The sequence below is a fragment of the Ambystoma mexicanum genome, chromosome 8 (genome assembly GCF_040938575.1).
Source record: "Ambystoma mexicanum isolate Mex_15411 chromosome 8, UKY_AmexF1_1, whole genome shotgun sequence".
NCBI lineage: Eukaryota > Metazoa > Chordata > Amphibia > Caudata > Ambystomatidae > Ambystoma > Ambystoma mexicanum.
In genome coordinates, this window is record NC_090929.1 from 583245304 (window position 1) to 583262896 (window position 17593).

General features: G+C 44.8%; 1 protein-coding gene across 8 annotated transcripts in view; it reads right to left on the bottom strand.

Annotated features, from left to right (window-relative positions):
• CHD5 (chromodomain helicase DNA binding protein 5) overlaps positions 1–17593 on the bottom strand; it is a 2731226-nt gene that overhangs the window by 1656581 nt on the left and 1057052 nt on the right. For all 8 annotated transcript variants that reach the window (XM_069610277.1, XM_069610279.1, XM_069610280.1 and 5 more), the window contains one exon: positions 10891–11028. In XM_069610277.1, the coding sequence (XP_069466378.1) occupies positions 10891–11028 (138 nt within the window). The remainder of the gene's footprint in view (positions 1–10890; positions 11029–17593) is intronic.

Here is a 17593-nt window from a genome sequence, read left to right on the forward strand (position 1 = left end):
GGGACCATATCCTAAAAAGAGCCAATTGGAGTCCCAAGGCCTCAGAGTTTAAGCAACTGACCCAAAAGTCTTCCTCCATTATGGTCTCATAATTATGGACCCATTTTGCAAAAGTACACATGTACAGCGGGCCAAGTTTAGAGCAAAGATTTAGGACATGTCTGGTAGTTTCCAGCACTTCTGCAATCTGGCATGTCCGACAATGTCTCACTTCAGTCAGAATCTTCATGCGGCCCCCAGTAATGGCTAGGACCGGAAGCTGATTAGTCCTAAGTCTCAGTATGAAGTGTCTCACCACTGGCGCCAGGCACAGGAGCAAGTAAGGCTGGGGTTTTCGGTATCTGTGTGTTACATGCACTCCTGCCTCATACCCACTCAGCTTGCCCAGATGGATGGCGTTCATACTCCAATCCCACCTGTTCAGTTTTTCCTCGAACAATCTTTTTTGATGAATGTAAGGCAGGTGTATCTTATTTTCGTATGTCCAATCCATCTCCTTGTAGAGGGCCTCATTTAATTCTTAAAGTTTGGGCCCCAGGGATGTCTCTCAGCCTCTTAATTATCCACAGCCAACCTCAGGAGACTACAGGAAGGCTCAGAGCGTGCTTTGAGGTAGAAAACTCCTCTTGAGCGTAATGCCATACCTCTCAGGGATATGAGGCCCAGCTCTAGGCGTAGGTACTGTATTGAGCAGGACGTACCCAGCCCCAGCACCGCACGCCAATAGTGGCCCTCCAATATATTCAGCCACTTCAGGTCTTGCATGGCCAGAGCCTCTAGGCCATAAAGAATGGCAGGAACAAAACACTGTTGGTATAGTTTTAATGTTCCTGCCATACTAAAGCCTGCCGTTCCCCTTCCGAATTTGAATGCCTGGAGTGTTATCCACTTAGCTATGCATTTTTTGTGTGTAATTATTTCTTCGTAGTTGGCAGGTGCTTTAAAATCCAACCCCAAGTAGGGATAAGAGTCTACCACTGCGATGGTCCCCAGTTTTGTATTAATGCCAGTGCGGTTAGGGCCTTTATGTTTTATCACAATTACTTTGGTCTTGTCAAGGTTGATGATCAGCCCTAGCTGGGAGGCATAATCTGCCAGCTCATTTAGCATGCTCTTAATGCCGGATACAGTCTGATCGAATAGAATTAGGTTGTCGGCATAGAGCATGCCAGTGATAGGAGTGTCACCTAGCTTTGGGGGGCAATTTGATTTTAAGGCCATGCGCTCTAGGAGGTCTGCAATGTAAAGATTGTACAGCATGGGCACCGACATGCAGCCCTGCTTCACCCCCACATTGGCAGGAATCGAAGTAGATAGTTTGCCATTATCGTTGAGGCGTACTTTAGTGGAGGTGTTGCTGTGGAGTGCAATTAGAATGTATATTAGCCAAGCCGGGCAGTTCATGTTTCTGAGTTTTGACCAGAGGGTTTCACGAACCACCAGGTCAAAAGCACTGCTGAAGTCTATAAAGGCGATATATAGGGTGCACCCCCGGCTGCTAGAAGTGTTGTTGATCAACTGATTGAGCACCCGAATGTTATGGGTGGTGCTAGCCCTAGGTCTAAATCCTGTTTGTGCATAATGGAGAATCTGATTTTCAGTTACCCAGGCTTCTTCTTCTTTCAAAACCAGTGTCATAAAGATTTTGCTTGTGACATCTAGCATAGACAATTGTCTATAGTTGGCAGGTGAGTCCCTGTCGCCCTTTTTATATACAGGAATCAATAAAGACTTTTTCCACAAGATGGATCTAGGCGTGTCCTGCAGATGCGAGAGAATAATGTAAGAAGCACCTGTGCCCAATTGTTAGGATCTTTTTTCAGGACTGCATTTGCCAGGCCATTAGGGCACGGTGCATTGGGAGACTTTAGATTCAGAATTGTTCGCTTTATTATGTTGTGGCTAAGCTGGAGTGGCCACAGTTTTTCCCTCACAGGCAGCCCATCCTTGTGGAATTTGTTAGCAATGTGATTAGCCCATGTTTCCCCTGAAATAGGATTCAGTACTTTTAACTTCTGCTTGCCCCTTGCCTTGGCTAAGAAGTGCCATATATTGTGGCTGTTTCTACTACAGAGTATTTCGGTGAATTTTTGCCACTGCGCTCTCTGTATGGTTAGGCGATATACTCGTAACCAGGAGCGAAACCTTTGTTTTATCTCCTTGATTTGGTCCTTTAACGGACCATAATCGTCCACAGTCGCCATTGGCCTTCTTAGTGCTCGAATACAGCAGCGCATCTCCCGTTTCTTATCGCGCATGTTAACATCAAAGGCAGCATTTCCTCCCGCCTTCCATCCTATCCCCGGGGCAATGGCTCCCTTAAACACTGACTGGGTAGTTTGAGTTATCCACTGTTCAATCTCCTCTGGTTTTTGCCCAGAGCAACTGTTTAATTTCTATTTGAATCGGGAAGGTGATGGTATTCATTTTTTCAATTTTATGCCGAGTCCACCGAATCCTATTTCCAGCATGATTTGGTGTTACCCCTTGGCAAGCCCCCGCATGTATGGTCTTCGTTCCTCCCTCCATAGTAAGTTTTCAGGTTGCGTGGTCACTGTAATTATTCAGGGAGATACTTAATTGCACAACATGTCCCAGGAGGCACTCTGACACTGCCATGTAATCTAGCACTGTGCGCTTTGCCCCAACAGCCCAAGTACAATTGCCCGGGGAGTCGCCCAGGGTGCGACCATTAAGTAATATCATGTTCCACTTCTTGCAAATATCCAGCCACACTTTCCCTTTAGGGTTGCTCCTAGTCAAGGGTAGGCTACAGTAATTAGTAACATGGGCATAATTCCCACACCCTTCCAGGTCAAGACATTTGGCATTTAGATCTCCACAAAGTAATATAGGTGCTGGGTCTTTTCCCATGGACCATGAGGTCAATATTGAGTCCAATGTGTCCCCAAGGGCTTCCGTAATAGTTTCTCCCGAGGGGGTCATACACATTGTCATGGAATTCGAATTCCACATCAAATGTGACCCATGATTCCTGCTGCAATAGAAAAAGTTTGGATGACAATAGCCAATCGCGGGAGCCCCCTGCATTTATCCAATGGCTGAAGCCCCTAGTATTCCAACTTGTTATGGTGGAAGTTCACCCTCCTTTCCTTTGCGCAAACATTTCTTGAAGCCACTCCCAGCCTTGTTCATCTGTGAGTTTGGTTGTAGCTCTTCCTCTTCCTACAGTTGGTGCAGTTGCAGTGATGGCACATTTACATTTCGACCTTCCTCTCTGCTTGGAGCTTTAGGAAGGGGTGGATCCAGCGTATATCCTAAGTAGCCCAAGGCCGCCTGATTAGCCCTTATCATTGATGCAGTTTCCGGCAGGCAGCAATGAATTGTGGTGAGTTTTACTCCAGGTATCCGTAAGGGTTCCACAAAGTTGACATTGCTTCAGTTAAGTATGTGGAGGGATGGTATTTTGGCCAACAGAGCAAACAAAGTGGGCCGGTTTAATTGGGCCCAGGCTTGTTGCTGTCCACCGGCGAGATTGTCACCTTTCTTTTGTCAACATTGCTAACTGGCACAACCTGCACCTCTCCCCCCGCTGGCGACTGAGACAAGGTCGAGCATGACTGTTCATCAGGGTCCAAGGGTTGCACCATAGCTGATTGCGGTGGAGGGCACGGGGTATGGTCAGCTGGAGGTATATAATTAAATCTCTTATCCCCCCTGTGGCTGTCTCGTGGGCACTGGGCCTTCTTGATCTGGCTGCTCTTCTAGCAGCCAGCTTGTTAAAGAGCCCACAGCCTGCGCTGACCTTCTCTTTCTCCTGGCTGACCGCTTACATTGTTCTTTTTATATATTGTTGCCCATAGGGCGAGGGTTTGAGTTTCGCGGCGGGGGTGGGGCCACCACCTGTACACTTTCTTCCAGGCTCGGCAGGGTAGACTTCTGTTGGTTACGACCATTTATCAGGCGTTTATTCGCCAGTCGAATCTGCCTCCTAGATGCGGGGACCGCAGCAGGTTTTTCTCCTTTTTTCCCCGTAGCAGTTCTCCCCACACCCAGGCTGGGGTCGCTCACTTTATCCAAAACTGGCGTAGTTTTCTCACTTTCATTACTGCTCGATGGTTTAGTTGGAAGTATGTCACCCCTCAAGTCAATGATAGGCGGGCTTGTGCTCCTGTTTTCCCTTCCCAGATATGAGTTGAGGGCGGCAATCACCCTCCCCTGGTCTTTCAGATCTTCATGGATGGTGCCACATAGTTTCAATAGAATTTTCACCGCAAAATTGAGCACTGCCTGGCTTGTAGGCAAGGTTTCATGTGTGCTAAACTCTGTTTGTGTAGACTCATGTGTTGGATTTGCTGAGTTGAATAGCATGTTTGGACTTGCAGAGAGCCTGGGCCCACTAGCAGGGGACAATGCCTGCGGTGGCCCATTGTGCGATACCAATGGGACCTCTTTTGGCATATCCTCCATTCTATTTATCTCTGCAAGTTGCTCCTCTCCTTGCGTCTTGTCTCCAGGGCTTTGTGCTCTCTCCACCTCTCCCATTTTCGATGGGGGTCATTCTGTTACTGGCATGTTGGTTATAGCTTCCTCTTCATGTACTACCGCCTGTGTGGTCACTCGGACCTGCAAGGCGTAGCACAATTGTAGGAGGGAGTCATTATCCAAGTCCAGCGGTACATAACTGCCCTCACTCTCTAGTTGTGGTATGCTGCAATCCTGATTTGCAGCAGCTGTTTCAATTTCAGATGTTTTCACAGGGAAAAAGGCATCTAACAGGCCTTTTTGTGGTGCCTGGGGACTTTCACCTAGATCCGTTGCCCCTACATTGTCATTAGGTATGGGCTGCTTGTTAAATCGCAAGTCATATGGTTTTTTACCCCGTGTTCCTGCCGTTTTGTTGCGGCTTGATGCTTTAGCAGGGGAGGAGAAGGAGTAGGTGGGGGAGGAAAGAAAAAATGGCCGGATTTCGTGCGTAGCACACGTCGGACTGGAGGGTGCGGTTGAGTGCTAGCGCCCTCCCTCCTAGGCTTTTGCCTTTCCACCACTCTTAACCCGTAGTTGAGGGAGAGCTCCGAAACTAAAATCACACCTTTGCCCGCGCTTACTGGAGGAAGGGGCCAAAGAGGTAGAAAGGGCCCTGGAGACTCCTTCTTAAGTGCAGGATCGCCCAATCACTTTGCCACGTTAAAGAAATGTACCTGAGAGTCAAGGGTCAAAGTTACTGTAGTTGTTCTCCGCTCCTCCGCTCCAACGAGGAACACGAGAAACACACTGTGCACACCATGCTAATGGAAATGATGGACACTTATATACTAGAGAAAAAGTAAAAAGCACAGAAACACATTTCTGTCTGAAATTCTTCTCTCTAGTATACACAAAACACCACAATCCATTGCCGTTTATAACTATCCACCGTCTCCGTACTCCTCTGTCTAGCCCATGCCTTATTAGGTAACCCAGATTGCACATGCACTCTATCAAACAAAATAGCCCTTCTACTCTTGTTACTGCTATGTTTTGTAAAACTATCTCAATTCCTGCTTTAAACCATTCACATGTATCCACCAAAAACTCTACATATAGTCTATCAACATAGTAAACTTCCACCCACCAACTGTTACTTAGTGTTCTACATATCTTTTGCATCTACATTTCCCATACTTATGCCAACAAATTGCACATAGTGCTCCTATAAATGCACATATGCCTTGTGTAGTCACCGAAGTGCATAAATAAAAGGGGCAGTACGGATGGACAAATGCTCATGGGAGCCCAGGAGGGAAGTGCCAAGGGATGCCAAGTGGGAGGCCACTAGCTAACTGCTGGGGCAGAGGAGTCCCAAGGGTGGGGTACATGTTAACAGTAATGTCCCTTTATTGACATGTTTTCTGTCAATTGAATACGTTTTCGTAAGTGAAAATGTTTCATAATGTTACATTACTGTATATAAGTTATTAATAATTCCTCTTTTAACATATATGAAGCAACGATGAACCTCCTTTAACAAACATATTTTTAGCAAAGCATACTTATGTCTGTCGTTATCAGCAGCGCATACCCCAATAGGCAAGTCAGAGCAGACATTTGTCCTTGCCGAAAAAGAGTTATAGCACTATTTTTGTACTTATGTTTTTACAATTTAATCAAAGTAAAACACAGGACGGATTTCCAAAAGCATCCTTTCAGGTCCTTGCTGATGCTCCTCGCTGAAGTTTGCTGCAATCCTGTCCAGCACTTCAGACTGCAGCCACAAGCAGAATTTCTTTTCCCATTTCAACCTAGAGCTTCAGCCATGCTGCGTGCCCCAATTAGTAATTGAGTAGGCATTTGTCCTTGCCGAGGGCGAGGCCCATTGTCCATGCACCAAACTTATATCACTATTTGTTGTGCTTGCATTTGGACACTTTGGAAAAATAAAACACAAAATAAATTTGCAAAACCATGCTTTCAGGTCCTTGCTGATGCCCCTTGTGCAGGTTTGTTGTCATTCAGTACAGCACTTCAGGCTGTAGCCACAAGCAAAATATGTGTTCCCATTCAAACCTAGGGTTCAGCCATGCTGCATGCCCCAATAATCAAAACAGAGTACACGAATATCAAGTAATTGCAGGGGGTAGAATGGGTAGATCTCTGTGCTTCTTCCAGTACTTTGAACAGATTACCCTGCTGCTGGTGATGGGGTTCTTCTGTGAAGGTGCCCTTCCTCTTTCAAGTATTAGGTTTGTAATAGGAGAGTGAGCCCTATTCACCTCAGCACTGGGTTACTTAATAAGTAACTGTTGTCGTTATGAAGCAGTCTTCAAAACCATTCTTGATGCTATAGTTATTGTTAGAAGTCAGCTGACACGTAATTCGACTCGCTAGAGTCTTTCTCAAGGCATGTGGCTTGTGGGCCAGTCATTGCTGCAAGGTTGTGGAAATGAGTCCAGCATTCAATCCCAATATCTTGTCCAACTATGGTGGCAAATAAGGGTGGGTAATGATTTCAAGGGGTGGCCTGGTGACCATGTGGGTCCCTCGCTTGGCATGCTTGGGAAATAGCACCAAACTTTGTAGAACCATTCAAGGTCACATCTAGAATGATATCACACATTTTCAAGCAGTTTCATAGAGTGGCGCCAGAGGTATAAGCCATCCAAAAACTGCTTTTCACAAACCCTGTACTGCAAAAATATGGATGGATGCCCCCGAACATCTGAGAAGTTAGCAAACATCACAGAGCTGTCCCTGGACTTTTCGCGGACTTCCATCCCATTGGGCCTCATTACAACCCTGGCGTTAAGGGGTTAACGGCGCCGTAAAAGGCTGAGGCGCCGTTAAACCCTTAAAGCCAGATTCACACTTTAACGCCTGCTTTTTGCAGGCGTTAAAGTCCAAGGCGCTAAGCGACCTTGGTGCTAATTACGGCACCATAATTTACGGTGCCGTAATTAGCGCCTTCCCCGTTCCCATTGTGCCCTATGGGCCAAAAATGGGAATGGAGAAGGGGCCATGGTGAATGGGGAATTACCGCCCCGCCAACCTTGTAATGGGGCGGTAATTCCGCCATCCACCATGGAATCCGGCATGGACCATGGTGCTAATAGCACCATGGTCCAACGCCAGGGTCGTAATGAGGCCCATTGTCATCAAACCTCACCTCCCCAGAGATGTTTTATTAGTTTGACTAGTGCAATGTTGTGTTTTTTAATATGCAGTGTTCGTGGACAAAAGCCGCAAATCCAACATGGTGGGCAATTCCGAAAATGACGCACCTCACGCTTTTCACCATCCAATCAGCAGGTGCATCTTATGTCTGCAAACATTCTGACAGTCCCAGGACCAATCAGAGACCTCTCTGCGGACTGAAAAGGGAAGTGAGTCAGCGGACCAAATCCAGATATCACAAATTTTATTTTATGTATGTTTTTGGCCATTTTAAAAAGAACTACTGGTCGTATTTACACCAAATATACAAAAGCATGCTTTCTGGACCAAGTCGCTACTCCTAACGCAAAGTTTATGAAAATCGGTCCAGCGGTATGGACTGTAGGCGTGAGCCAAATTTATTTTCCATTGCGTCTATGAGGAAAACCACACATTTTGGGACCCCCCTATACATTTGTCCCCCCCAGACATAACCTCACCAATCCTTGCAGAATCAATCCAAGGGGGCCATATACTTTTTTTTACAATGTTTGGTGAGGATTCGTCCAGGGGGGCGAAGTTATAACCCAACCAAAAAGTACTCTTCATATCGGTTGAGCTACTAAACCGTAACTACAGGGCTGCTACTGCAGGCCCTGAAATAAATATATATGTACATACATATATATATATATTCAATGAAAAATCTTTGTTACGGGGACGTTATGGTTTAGTTGCACTAATAAAAACCTATGAAATTCAATGAAAAAACTTTGTTAAGGGAACGTTATGGTTAAGTTGCACTAATAAAAACCTATGAAATTCAGTGAAAAAACTTTATTAAGGGGACAGTTGCAGTAATACAAACCTATGAAATTCAATGAAAAAACTTTGTTAAAGGGACATTATGGTTAAGTTGTGCTACTAAAAACCTATCAAATTCAGTGAAAAAACTTTGTCAAAGGGACGTTATGGTTACAAGTAAAACCGAAAACCCCCTGAAATTCACCAGTTATGGTAAGCTAAGCAACCATGACTCGCGCCACCACTGTGCACTGCTAAGAATAACACCAGTGACATCAAAGATGTCATCACAAATATCATTAATGATATCACTGATGACATCACATGTCTAGCCCCTTCTTTTTTTGTTCACTGACATATCTAGGCCAGGTGGGTTTATTCACTGACAGTCAGAAACTTAAAATTCAAAAGGTATTACATTTGTAGACGTTGCAGTGCACGGTAGTGGCGCGATTTATGATTGCTTAGCTTACCATAACTGGCGAATTTCAGGGTTTTTTTCGGTTTTTCTTGTAACCATTACGTCCCTTTAACAATGTTTTTTCACTGAATATATATATATATATATATTCATGTGAAAAAACGTTGTTATATATATATTCAGTGAAAAAACGTTGTTAAAGGGACATAATGGTTACAAGTTAAACTGAAAAACCCCTGAAATTCACCAGTTAAGCTAAGCTAAGCAACCATAACTCGCACCACCACCGTGCACTGCTAAGACTATCACCCAGGACTTCAAAGATGACATCACAAATGCCATTGATGACATCACTGATGACATCATATGTGCATTTACTTTTCATGAAAAGTGTGTACAAGGGATTGTTATTATAATGTTAACAAAAAAGTGTCAAGGGTCATTGGAATAAATATCATGGCCTACTTAGTGCATTAAGCAATGCATTGATATAAATAGCATTCTATTATGAAGTTCTATCCAGTATAATAAGATACTCATGTAGAAACATAGCCATTGTGTGCAGCATACATGACGGAGATGCAATATTCATAATCTTGCCATGTTGAACAGTGAAATTATAACTGCCTTCTTATTAGAGTTTTGCATACTGTGAAACATGTAATAAGTAGCTAATGAAACCCACTTACTACATAATTGCATTATTACAGACAAAACACAAAGAGACAACAACACATACAAATATGAGTATATACAGAGAAAGTGAAGTAAGCAAAAAAGCAGCAGTAGTAGCAGAAAGTGTTCGTAACCTAACTGATTATCTTAATGCAGAGAAATGATTGCTCTGTTTTAAAGCTGCTACTTCCCCTATGTATATGTATTATATGATGTCATACGACCCTAAGGAAAGTAGTGTGAGTACAATGTATACAAATATGAGCATATACAGGTAAAGTACAGTAATAAAAAACAACAGAACTATCAGAAAGTGCTGATAACCCTACTGATTATCTTCATGCACAGAAAGCATTGCTGTCTTTCAAGCTTGTGTCTTCCCAATGTATATGTTTCATATGATGTGACTGGACCCTAAGGGAATTACTGTAAGAACATACTTGAAGGATAAGTCTACAAATAAAGTACCTTTTAAATGTTTAGTTCCTGACTGTTACAGAAGAAAACCATTTGGCCTAGATATGTCAGTAAAGGAAAAAAGGGGGAGCCAGATATGTGATGTCATCAGTGATGTCGTAGAAAAACAGAGGGTGGGTGAGTGTTAGATACCTGCTGCATTTCAAGTTGCTGTTCTCCTCCAAGCGCTTTCATGTCTCTAACAATCATCAGGGAGGCTGTCTTTTCAGGTGGGGAAAACCAATGATATGGCTCTCCTAGGTAGGGCATGGTGACCCCGGTGAAAAACAGTCTTAGTGGAGCAGCAATTCTTGCAATAATAGCTGCATCTGAATTATGCTTATGGCAGGGTCTCAGAAAGCCTGCGGGCTGACGATTCAGTCACCGGGCAGAGAGTGGAAGAACTAGTTTGCCACTGATGGTGCAATGCATTTTCTCCAGTAGCAAGTCAGAAGGCAAGACATCTGCAGACGGAAATTCTTTCAACAAAGGAGCAGCCATGTCTAATTTGAAATTCATGAAATAGCTGTTAATTCACCGTTACTCAATACTGACGAAGTGGCTGCACCTTTGGTTGGAAACAGAAAACAGACTTTCACATATCTGCCCTAATTTGTGCATCTGAAATAGCTGTAATCCCATTTAGCATCAGTCTGCACACAGGAGTAAGATCATACTCTCACAGGTGACCTGCTGCAATAGAACTTAAATTCACTCACCTTCCGTGGTTCTTGTCTGACAGATATAACACCACAATTGTCCTAAGCCTGAAAGCACCCAGCGGGCAAAATCATTTTCTCAAGTAAACCTTATTTAGTTAGTATACCCCATCATACAGAATTGGAAACAATGCAAACATAGGTGTCGACAATTGTTGTTCCAGCACCCTTGGAACAGCTTTCTACACTTTCTTCAGAATAAACTTGCCCCAGAAAACGACCTACTTTTGATTGGTTGTTTTTCAGTCTGTGAGCCTCATCCACGACAAGACAAGCCCATTCTATAGATCCCAATATGGCATGGTCGATGGTGATTAATTCATAGGATGTCAGGAGGACGTGGAATTTTATCTGGGCTTCTTTCTAAATAATAATGAAGAAAGAAAAATACAACATAAAGGGTTAAATGAACATTAGGATAGTGTTCTGAGCAGCAAATTATGTACTAATTATGATTAAATGATATCAAGTCTTATATGTGTTGTATTCTTAAGCATTTTAAACAGAAATATTGTATGTTACACAAAGAACAGAACATAAGGATTTAAATTTATGGTGGCAATATAAACCTGATTTCAAGAATACATGGAAGCTCCTTCAACTCTAACATCCATTATTACAGACTCTCTAATTACTGCATAAATGACATGGCCAAGTTGCTTTTATCCTCACTGTTTAGTTCGTCATTATAGGTCGTCTTCCAAACCTCCCCTCTGGACACATCTCACTCCTGTGGCACACAGCATAAAAATTGTTCATTTATAATGCGCTTAAAACTAGGAGTGGTTTCTAAGTGGGGGATCGGGATTCAAGCCTGTGTGGTGCTGCGTTGTCTTGCATCCAAGACAAACGGGGTGCCCCTGGGCTATCCTTCCTCCCCGAATAACGTTCAGTGGTGCTTAGTCCACCTATAGTGGTTGTATCCAGCCCCTTCTTCATTCCAGTTCTAGCATAGCTTTGCATCCTTCTCGTTCATTGTTTTGTATGCTACTGTTATGAATAACACCCTACTTACTCCAGAAGCAACTAGACTGGAATTGTCAATTGAACTTACTTTTATTTCCTTCTCCCCACCCAAAATGCAGATGTTGGTGTCAAAGGGAACAAAGGGCACCCCGTGGGGTACCCATAAATAGCATTTCACTATTTTACTGGTTGCCGGTAGGAGGTGCAATTGGTTCTTCCCATGCACGTTTAAATCCTTCACCTGCCGCTCATCGGCTTCTGGACAGCATTGTGGCTACTTTTATGCCTAACTTGTGCTATATAAAACCTCAAGCATATGATAAGGTCAGGATTTGCTGAGCCACTGCCGTTGGTACTGCTGGGCACCGGCTTCCGAGGGGCCATTGGAGATTCTTAGGTGGGAAATGCTATACATTAGACATGGAGATAGATGGCAACAGTTGTAGTTTGGAGTGTTTCAGCCTAGGAATACTAGGATGGCAAATGAACAGAATCTGAAATCCCGGAGGAGGTTTTGGGCTGCTGAGGGTTGCTGAGGGGGTGGTGGGGAGGCGCCTTGGGGTTGGGTTTGGGAGTAGTAGTTGTTTTGAGCTTGGTAAAGTGTTATGACTGAGAAATGGTTGCAGAAAGAATATAAAAATGTTGTAAAGAGCGCTGTTGTGCACTGAGAGAGAGCTAGTCTTGTCCATGAAGTGGGTGCGAATGACGATATGGGAAGGTTGAGCAGGTGATTGGTGGAAAAGCTGATGACCTCTTCCCAGGGTGAGGAGTAGTGTGTAGGGAAACATGTTAGGCAGTAGCATGTCGATTAGGGGTTTAGCAAAGTGGAATGTAAAGCTGTGGGGCTTTGTTTGATAAAAACAGAAAGATGCGCAGGATTGTGAAAATGAATGCTTGTGTTTCCAGTGGAAGAGCAAAGTTTAAGTGGGTGTTATCTTGGTGGAACTATATGGTGGAATGAGAATTGGTAGAATAAGTAAAGGATTCTATGTCAAGACCGGAGGCTCCCATTATGCTTCTCTTTCTTTTATTCAACAATAAAGAAAAGAGCTCAGCAGCAAGATATTTGTGCACCGAAAGTGAGTGTGCCATGAGTAATGTGCAGAAAACAGGTGCACCAAATATATATAATAAACATAGCAATGTAACAGTAATTTAACAGTAATATCTTAACATAAAGGTAAGAGTCTCTGAAGAAAACTACATTTCCCAGGGAGCTTGGCTCCAGTTCATTTTGAGGCCATCAACACGTGAGCTAGTCCACCAATAGTAGTTCAGATCCTCTGCATAAACAGTCCTAAACATGATGACACTTCCTCTTTCTTTGCTGCTCACAGCAAGAGATAAGTACTTCATGTTTAGCACTGCTTACGTCATGATTTTATAATTTAAAAGATAACGTTACAAAATGTCATAATATGTTTACTGCATAGTTATAGACTTATACGAATTTTACTTTTAATATTGATTAAAAAAAAATATATATATAATAATTTGTACCTTTATGTTTGGCTCCGACGTCAGTCCTCTGACCTCAGAGAGCGCTTCACACGGTCACAACTGATCAGTTATTTATTCCGCTCGTCCAGCTGATTCGCCGACAGCTCGCGCCGGCTTCGCCGCAACATCGTTGCGCTTCTGAGGTACTGGGGATCCGGCGCGGCCTAGTCGGACCACGCTGCACCGCATGCAGGCCGCCAGGGGAGCTCCTGCTCTCCGGGTCCTTTCCTCTACATTCCGGTGCTCGAGCATGCATGCCCGCTATAATATAAAGGTTCTTGCAGCTCGAGCACTGGAATCTTTCCTCAGACAAGAGCGACCGTTTCTTCTCGCTGATTTTCACCACGCATATAGCAAAGAAATTCTCTATTCAGCATTTAAGAACAATTACAAAGCTGAACTGAAATAACATTACTGGGCAGTGAGAGAAGGCGTTCGGAAACCCAGAAAAGAAAAAAACAAAAAAGTGAGTAAGGTGCATTTATTTTATAATGGCAGAACAGTACTCGCCTCAATCAGATCAGGCTTGATCTGAGGCTGAGGGAGATCACTGTTACATAGATGAAGTGGCAATGGCTAATAGTTTTCAGAAGGTTCTGGGATCCTCTGTGGAGACAAGTGTTAAGAAAGCTGTAACGGATATGCTCATTCCTATACAAAATCATCTAGATACTATGGAGGAGCATTTCAGAGGGACCTCCCCTCCTGGGAGGAAGAGAACACAGAAAAGGAAGCACCTTACAGAAGGGGGATGTATACCGGCTCGCAAGAGTAAAAGCTCTACGACCCCCCCCCCCCCGAGCCAGCCATCTAATGCCACAGCTGCCGTAACGGATGCCTTCTCAAGGCTGAAACAAGCCTTCATGAATAGGAAGGTAACCCCTTCCCATCTACCCTCTTACCCCGAGGAGGAAACCAGGGGAACTAGACCCTCAAGCCCGGAGGGACACGGACAGGGCTCGGAAGAAGAAGATCATAACAAAAACGTCTACGACGCTGATCTTTCTGACTCCTCTTCAGATGAGGAATTTCATTTAGAGGATTCAAGACCCTCTGCGTCAGGGATTGCGGCAGACTCCATCCCTAATGACACAACTGGGACCAAACCTTCTACTGAAGGTACATTTACCCCGGAAGACTTAATACACCCCAGGTCCACCAACTGGGAACCATCTTCCAAGACATCGAGTTACATCCACCTTAGGCTGCGCAAGCCGCTTGATAAAGAAGTTCGCGCCAGACTATGTGCTGAATGTCCATGACCAGACATTGCGGATAAAGTAGCTTTGACTCCAGAGCTCGATTCTAAAATGATTACTTTTTTGGGTAAAAACGTTAAAGACCCCAGGAAGGGTATTGATCATGCCTGGAAAGCCTGCCAGGACAAAGTATTGGACATAGCAGGTCCACTAGCAAAAATCTCCGATCTTGCGAATGCAGCCATCTCCTCATCGGACCCCATCGACCCAGTGATACTGTCCGGTTGGGTCCAGAGGGCTATTTGCCTCTTGGGCAACGCCTGTTGCGCCATCTCAACAGAGCGACGGAAAGGCATCCTATACAAGATAGATGCCAAATTAACCGAACTGGCAGACACAGAATCCGGCCCAACGGCGCAAGGCCAGCTTTTCGGAGACCCTTTCATGAAGGAGGTGACAAAATTCGTCGGGACATTCACGGCGTTAGACAAAGCACAGGCTTCAATAAAAAGAGTATTTGCAACCAAGGTTTTCACCAGGGCCGGACGAGGAAGAGGTCGCTCTTCCGGCCGTTACTTCTTCGACAAGAGACCTCAACAATCTTGAGGTCAGCATAATTCCTGGCGAGAACGCCCCAACACTTTCTTCCCCTCGAGAGGTCGTGGTAGAGGGCGTCCCTGGAGGAGAGCGGCCAGATACCCAGCCCAGCAACAACCCACAGGTCAGTGTACTGATAACTGCACCAACGCCACTAACACCTATAGGAGGGAGGTTGAGAATGTTTGCAAATGCTTGGGATAACTTATCGGGAGATGCCTGGGTCAGGGACACAGCTCGGGGTCCACAACTAGAATTTTTTGCACAGCCCGTTCAGACATGTCGCCCCACTCCCATAGTAATGTCTCTATCAGACCAAACCGTCTTAGACAGCGAAATACTCAGTCTCCATCAGAAACACGCGATTCGCCCCTGCTCAAGTCAGGGAGGTTTCTTCAGTCCCATTTTTCTGGTACACAGGAAGCAAAAAGTGCGCCCAGTCATAAACCTCACAGCGCTCAACGAGTTCATCCTTTACTGCCATTTCAAAATGGAAGGTATACACATGCTCAGAGATCTTCTCAGACCGAACGACTGGCTTATGCGCCTAGACTTAAAAGACGCTTACCTCGCAGTACCGATTCATCAAACACACATCAGTTACCTCAGATTCTCCTGGAGAAACCGAGATTGGGAATTCACAAGTCTCCCATTCAGACTCTCTTCGGCGCCTTGGGTATTCACCAAACTCTTAAGACCTGTAGTAGCTCCATTAAGAGAGCAAGGTGTTCGTCTCATAATTTATCTAAACGACATTATTTTCATAGCCCAATCACAGGAATTAGTTCAGAAACAAACCAAACTGGCAATAAACTTGCTGCACAGCCTAGGTTTTCTTATAAACTGGAAGAAGTCAGTTCTACTTCCATCCAGAAATATGGAATTTCTAGTATTCATAGTGGATACACAGAATTCGCAGCTTCGACTCCCATCAGCCAAGATTCACTCTACCAAAAGAGAAATACGCAGACTCTTACAGAAGAACATGTTCTCCCTTCGAGAACTAGCAAGAGTGATAGGGCTACTTTCATATTCCATCCAAGCAATATTTCCCGGCCCTCTTCACTATCGAGAGCTGCAAAGATTAAAAGGCCAACACTTAAGGAGAAACCTTTCTTATTCTCAACTCTTGACACTGTCTCCTCAAGCAAGGACAGAGCTCAACTGGTGGCTCTCTCAGATGGAAGCCTGGAACGGCAGAGCCATCTTCGGCTCCGCTCCAGATATTATTATCGAGTCGGATGCCAGTCGCTCCGGTTGGGGAGCGAGATGCGGTCCGATAGCCACGGGAGGGACTTGGTCCCCACAAGAGCTGGACCTTCATATCAATTGTCTAGAGCTTCTTGCAGGTTCCTTTGCAGTGCGCTCTTTTGCCAAAGACAAAGCGAGTTGCTGTATTATACTAAAGATGGACAACATCTCAGCAGTAAAATACATCAACCATCTGGGCGGCACCAAGTCGAGACCCCTAGCAGAATTAGCCAAAGACTTCTGGCATTTCTGTCTGGATCACCAGATTTCAGTTACAGTGGAGTACCTTCCCGGCCTCTCAAATGCAGTAGCGGACTGGTACTCATGCCACTCGACAGATTACAGCGATTGGAAAATCAACAGAGAGATTTTCCTCCGCCTTCAGGAGATCTGAGGTCCGATGTTCATAGACCTCTTTGCTTCCAGACTCAACTCCCAACTACCAGCTTTCTAAAGCTGGAGGCCGGACCCAGCAGCAGCTGCAACAGACGCATTCCTACAGTCATGGTGCCAGGGAATACTGTATGCCTTTCCTCCTTTCACTATGATAGTGAGGACCTTGGCGAAGGCCCATCAGGAGCATACAAATATGATCCTTATAGCACCGGTCTGGACATCTCAGGCTTGGTATCCAGTTCTTCTGGAACTTTCTATGGATTCTCCAATCCTACTACCCCAGTTTCCGGATCTCCTATTAGATCCATCAGGTCAACGTCATCCTCTCCTCCTCAACAGATCTCTGACCCTAGCAGCCTGGAGGATTTCAGGTCAAGATGGAGAGTCCCAGGCATGTCTCACAAAGCGATCAACCTTATCGAAGAGAGCTGGCTCCTAGTACCCGGAAGAGATACTGCAACTCTTGGAGCATCTGGAGCTCCTGGTGTCGTGAGAAAGGATTACATCCAATTTCAGCACCTATAGAAGAGATTTTGGATTTTCTAGTATCCCTAGCGGAAAAATGGCTCGCCTACAGGTCTGTGAACGCCTACCGTTCAGCAATTTCCGCAGGTCATGACCTTATCCAAGGAGTACCAGCAGGAGAACACCACCTCGTCTGCAGGTTGCTCAAGGGTGTAAGGCTTACCATCCCACCTCCAGCTCGCTATGACAAGCTTTGGGACGTTAATAAAGTACTGAACCTTTTTCTTGCATGGCCTAATAAAGAACTATCGCGTACAGCCCTATCTGGCAAACTCACAACTCTACTCTGCTTGGTCTCCTGCAGGAGAGTCTCAGACATCCGAGCTCTAGATCTAGCAGGCAGAACCTTTTCTCCTGATGGCATTGTATTCCATATTCATAGAAGAACAAAGTGCAATTCCAGGGTGATTTCCTATCCCGCCTTTAGAGATCAACCGAAGCTCTGCTTGGTTAAATGCTTGAAAGTCTACGAATAAAGGACGGCTCCACTCAGA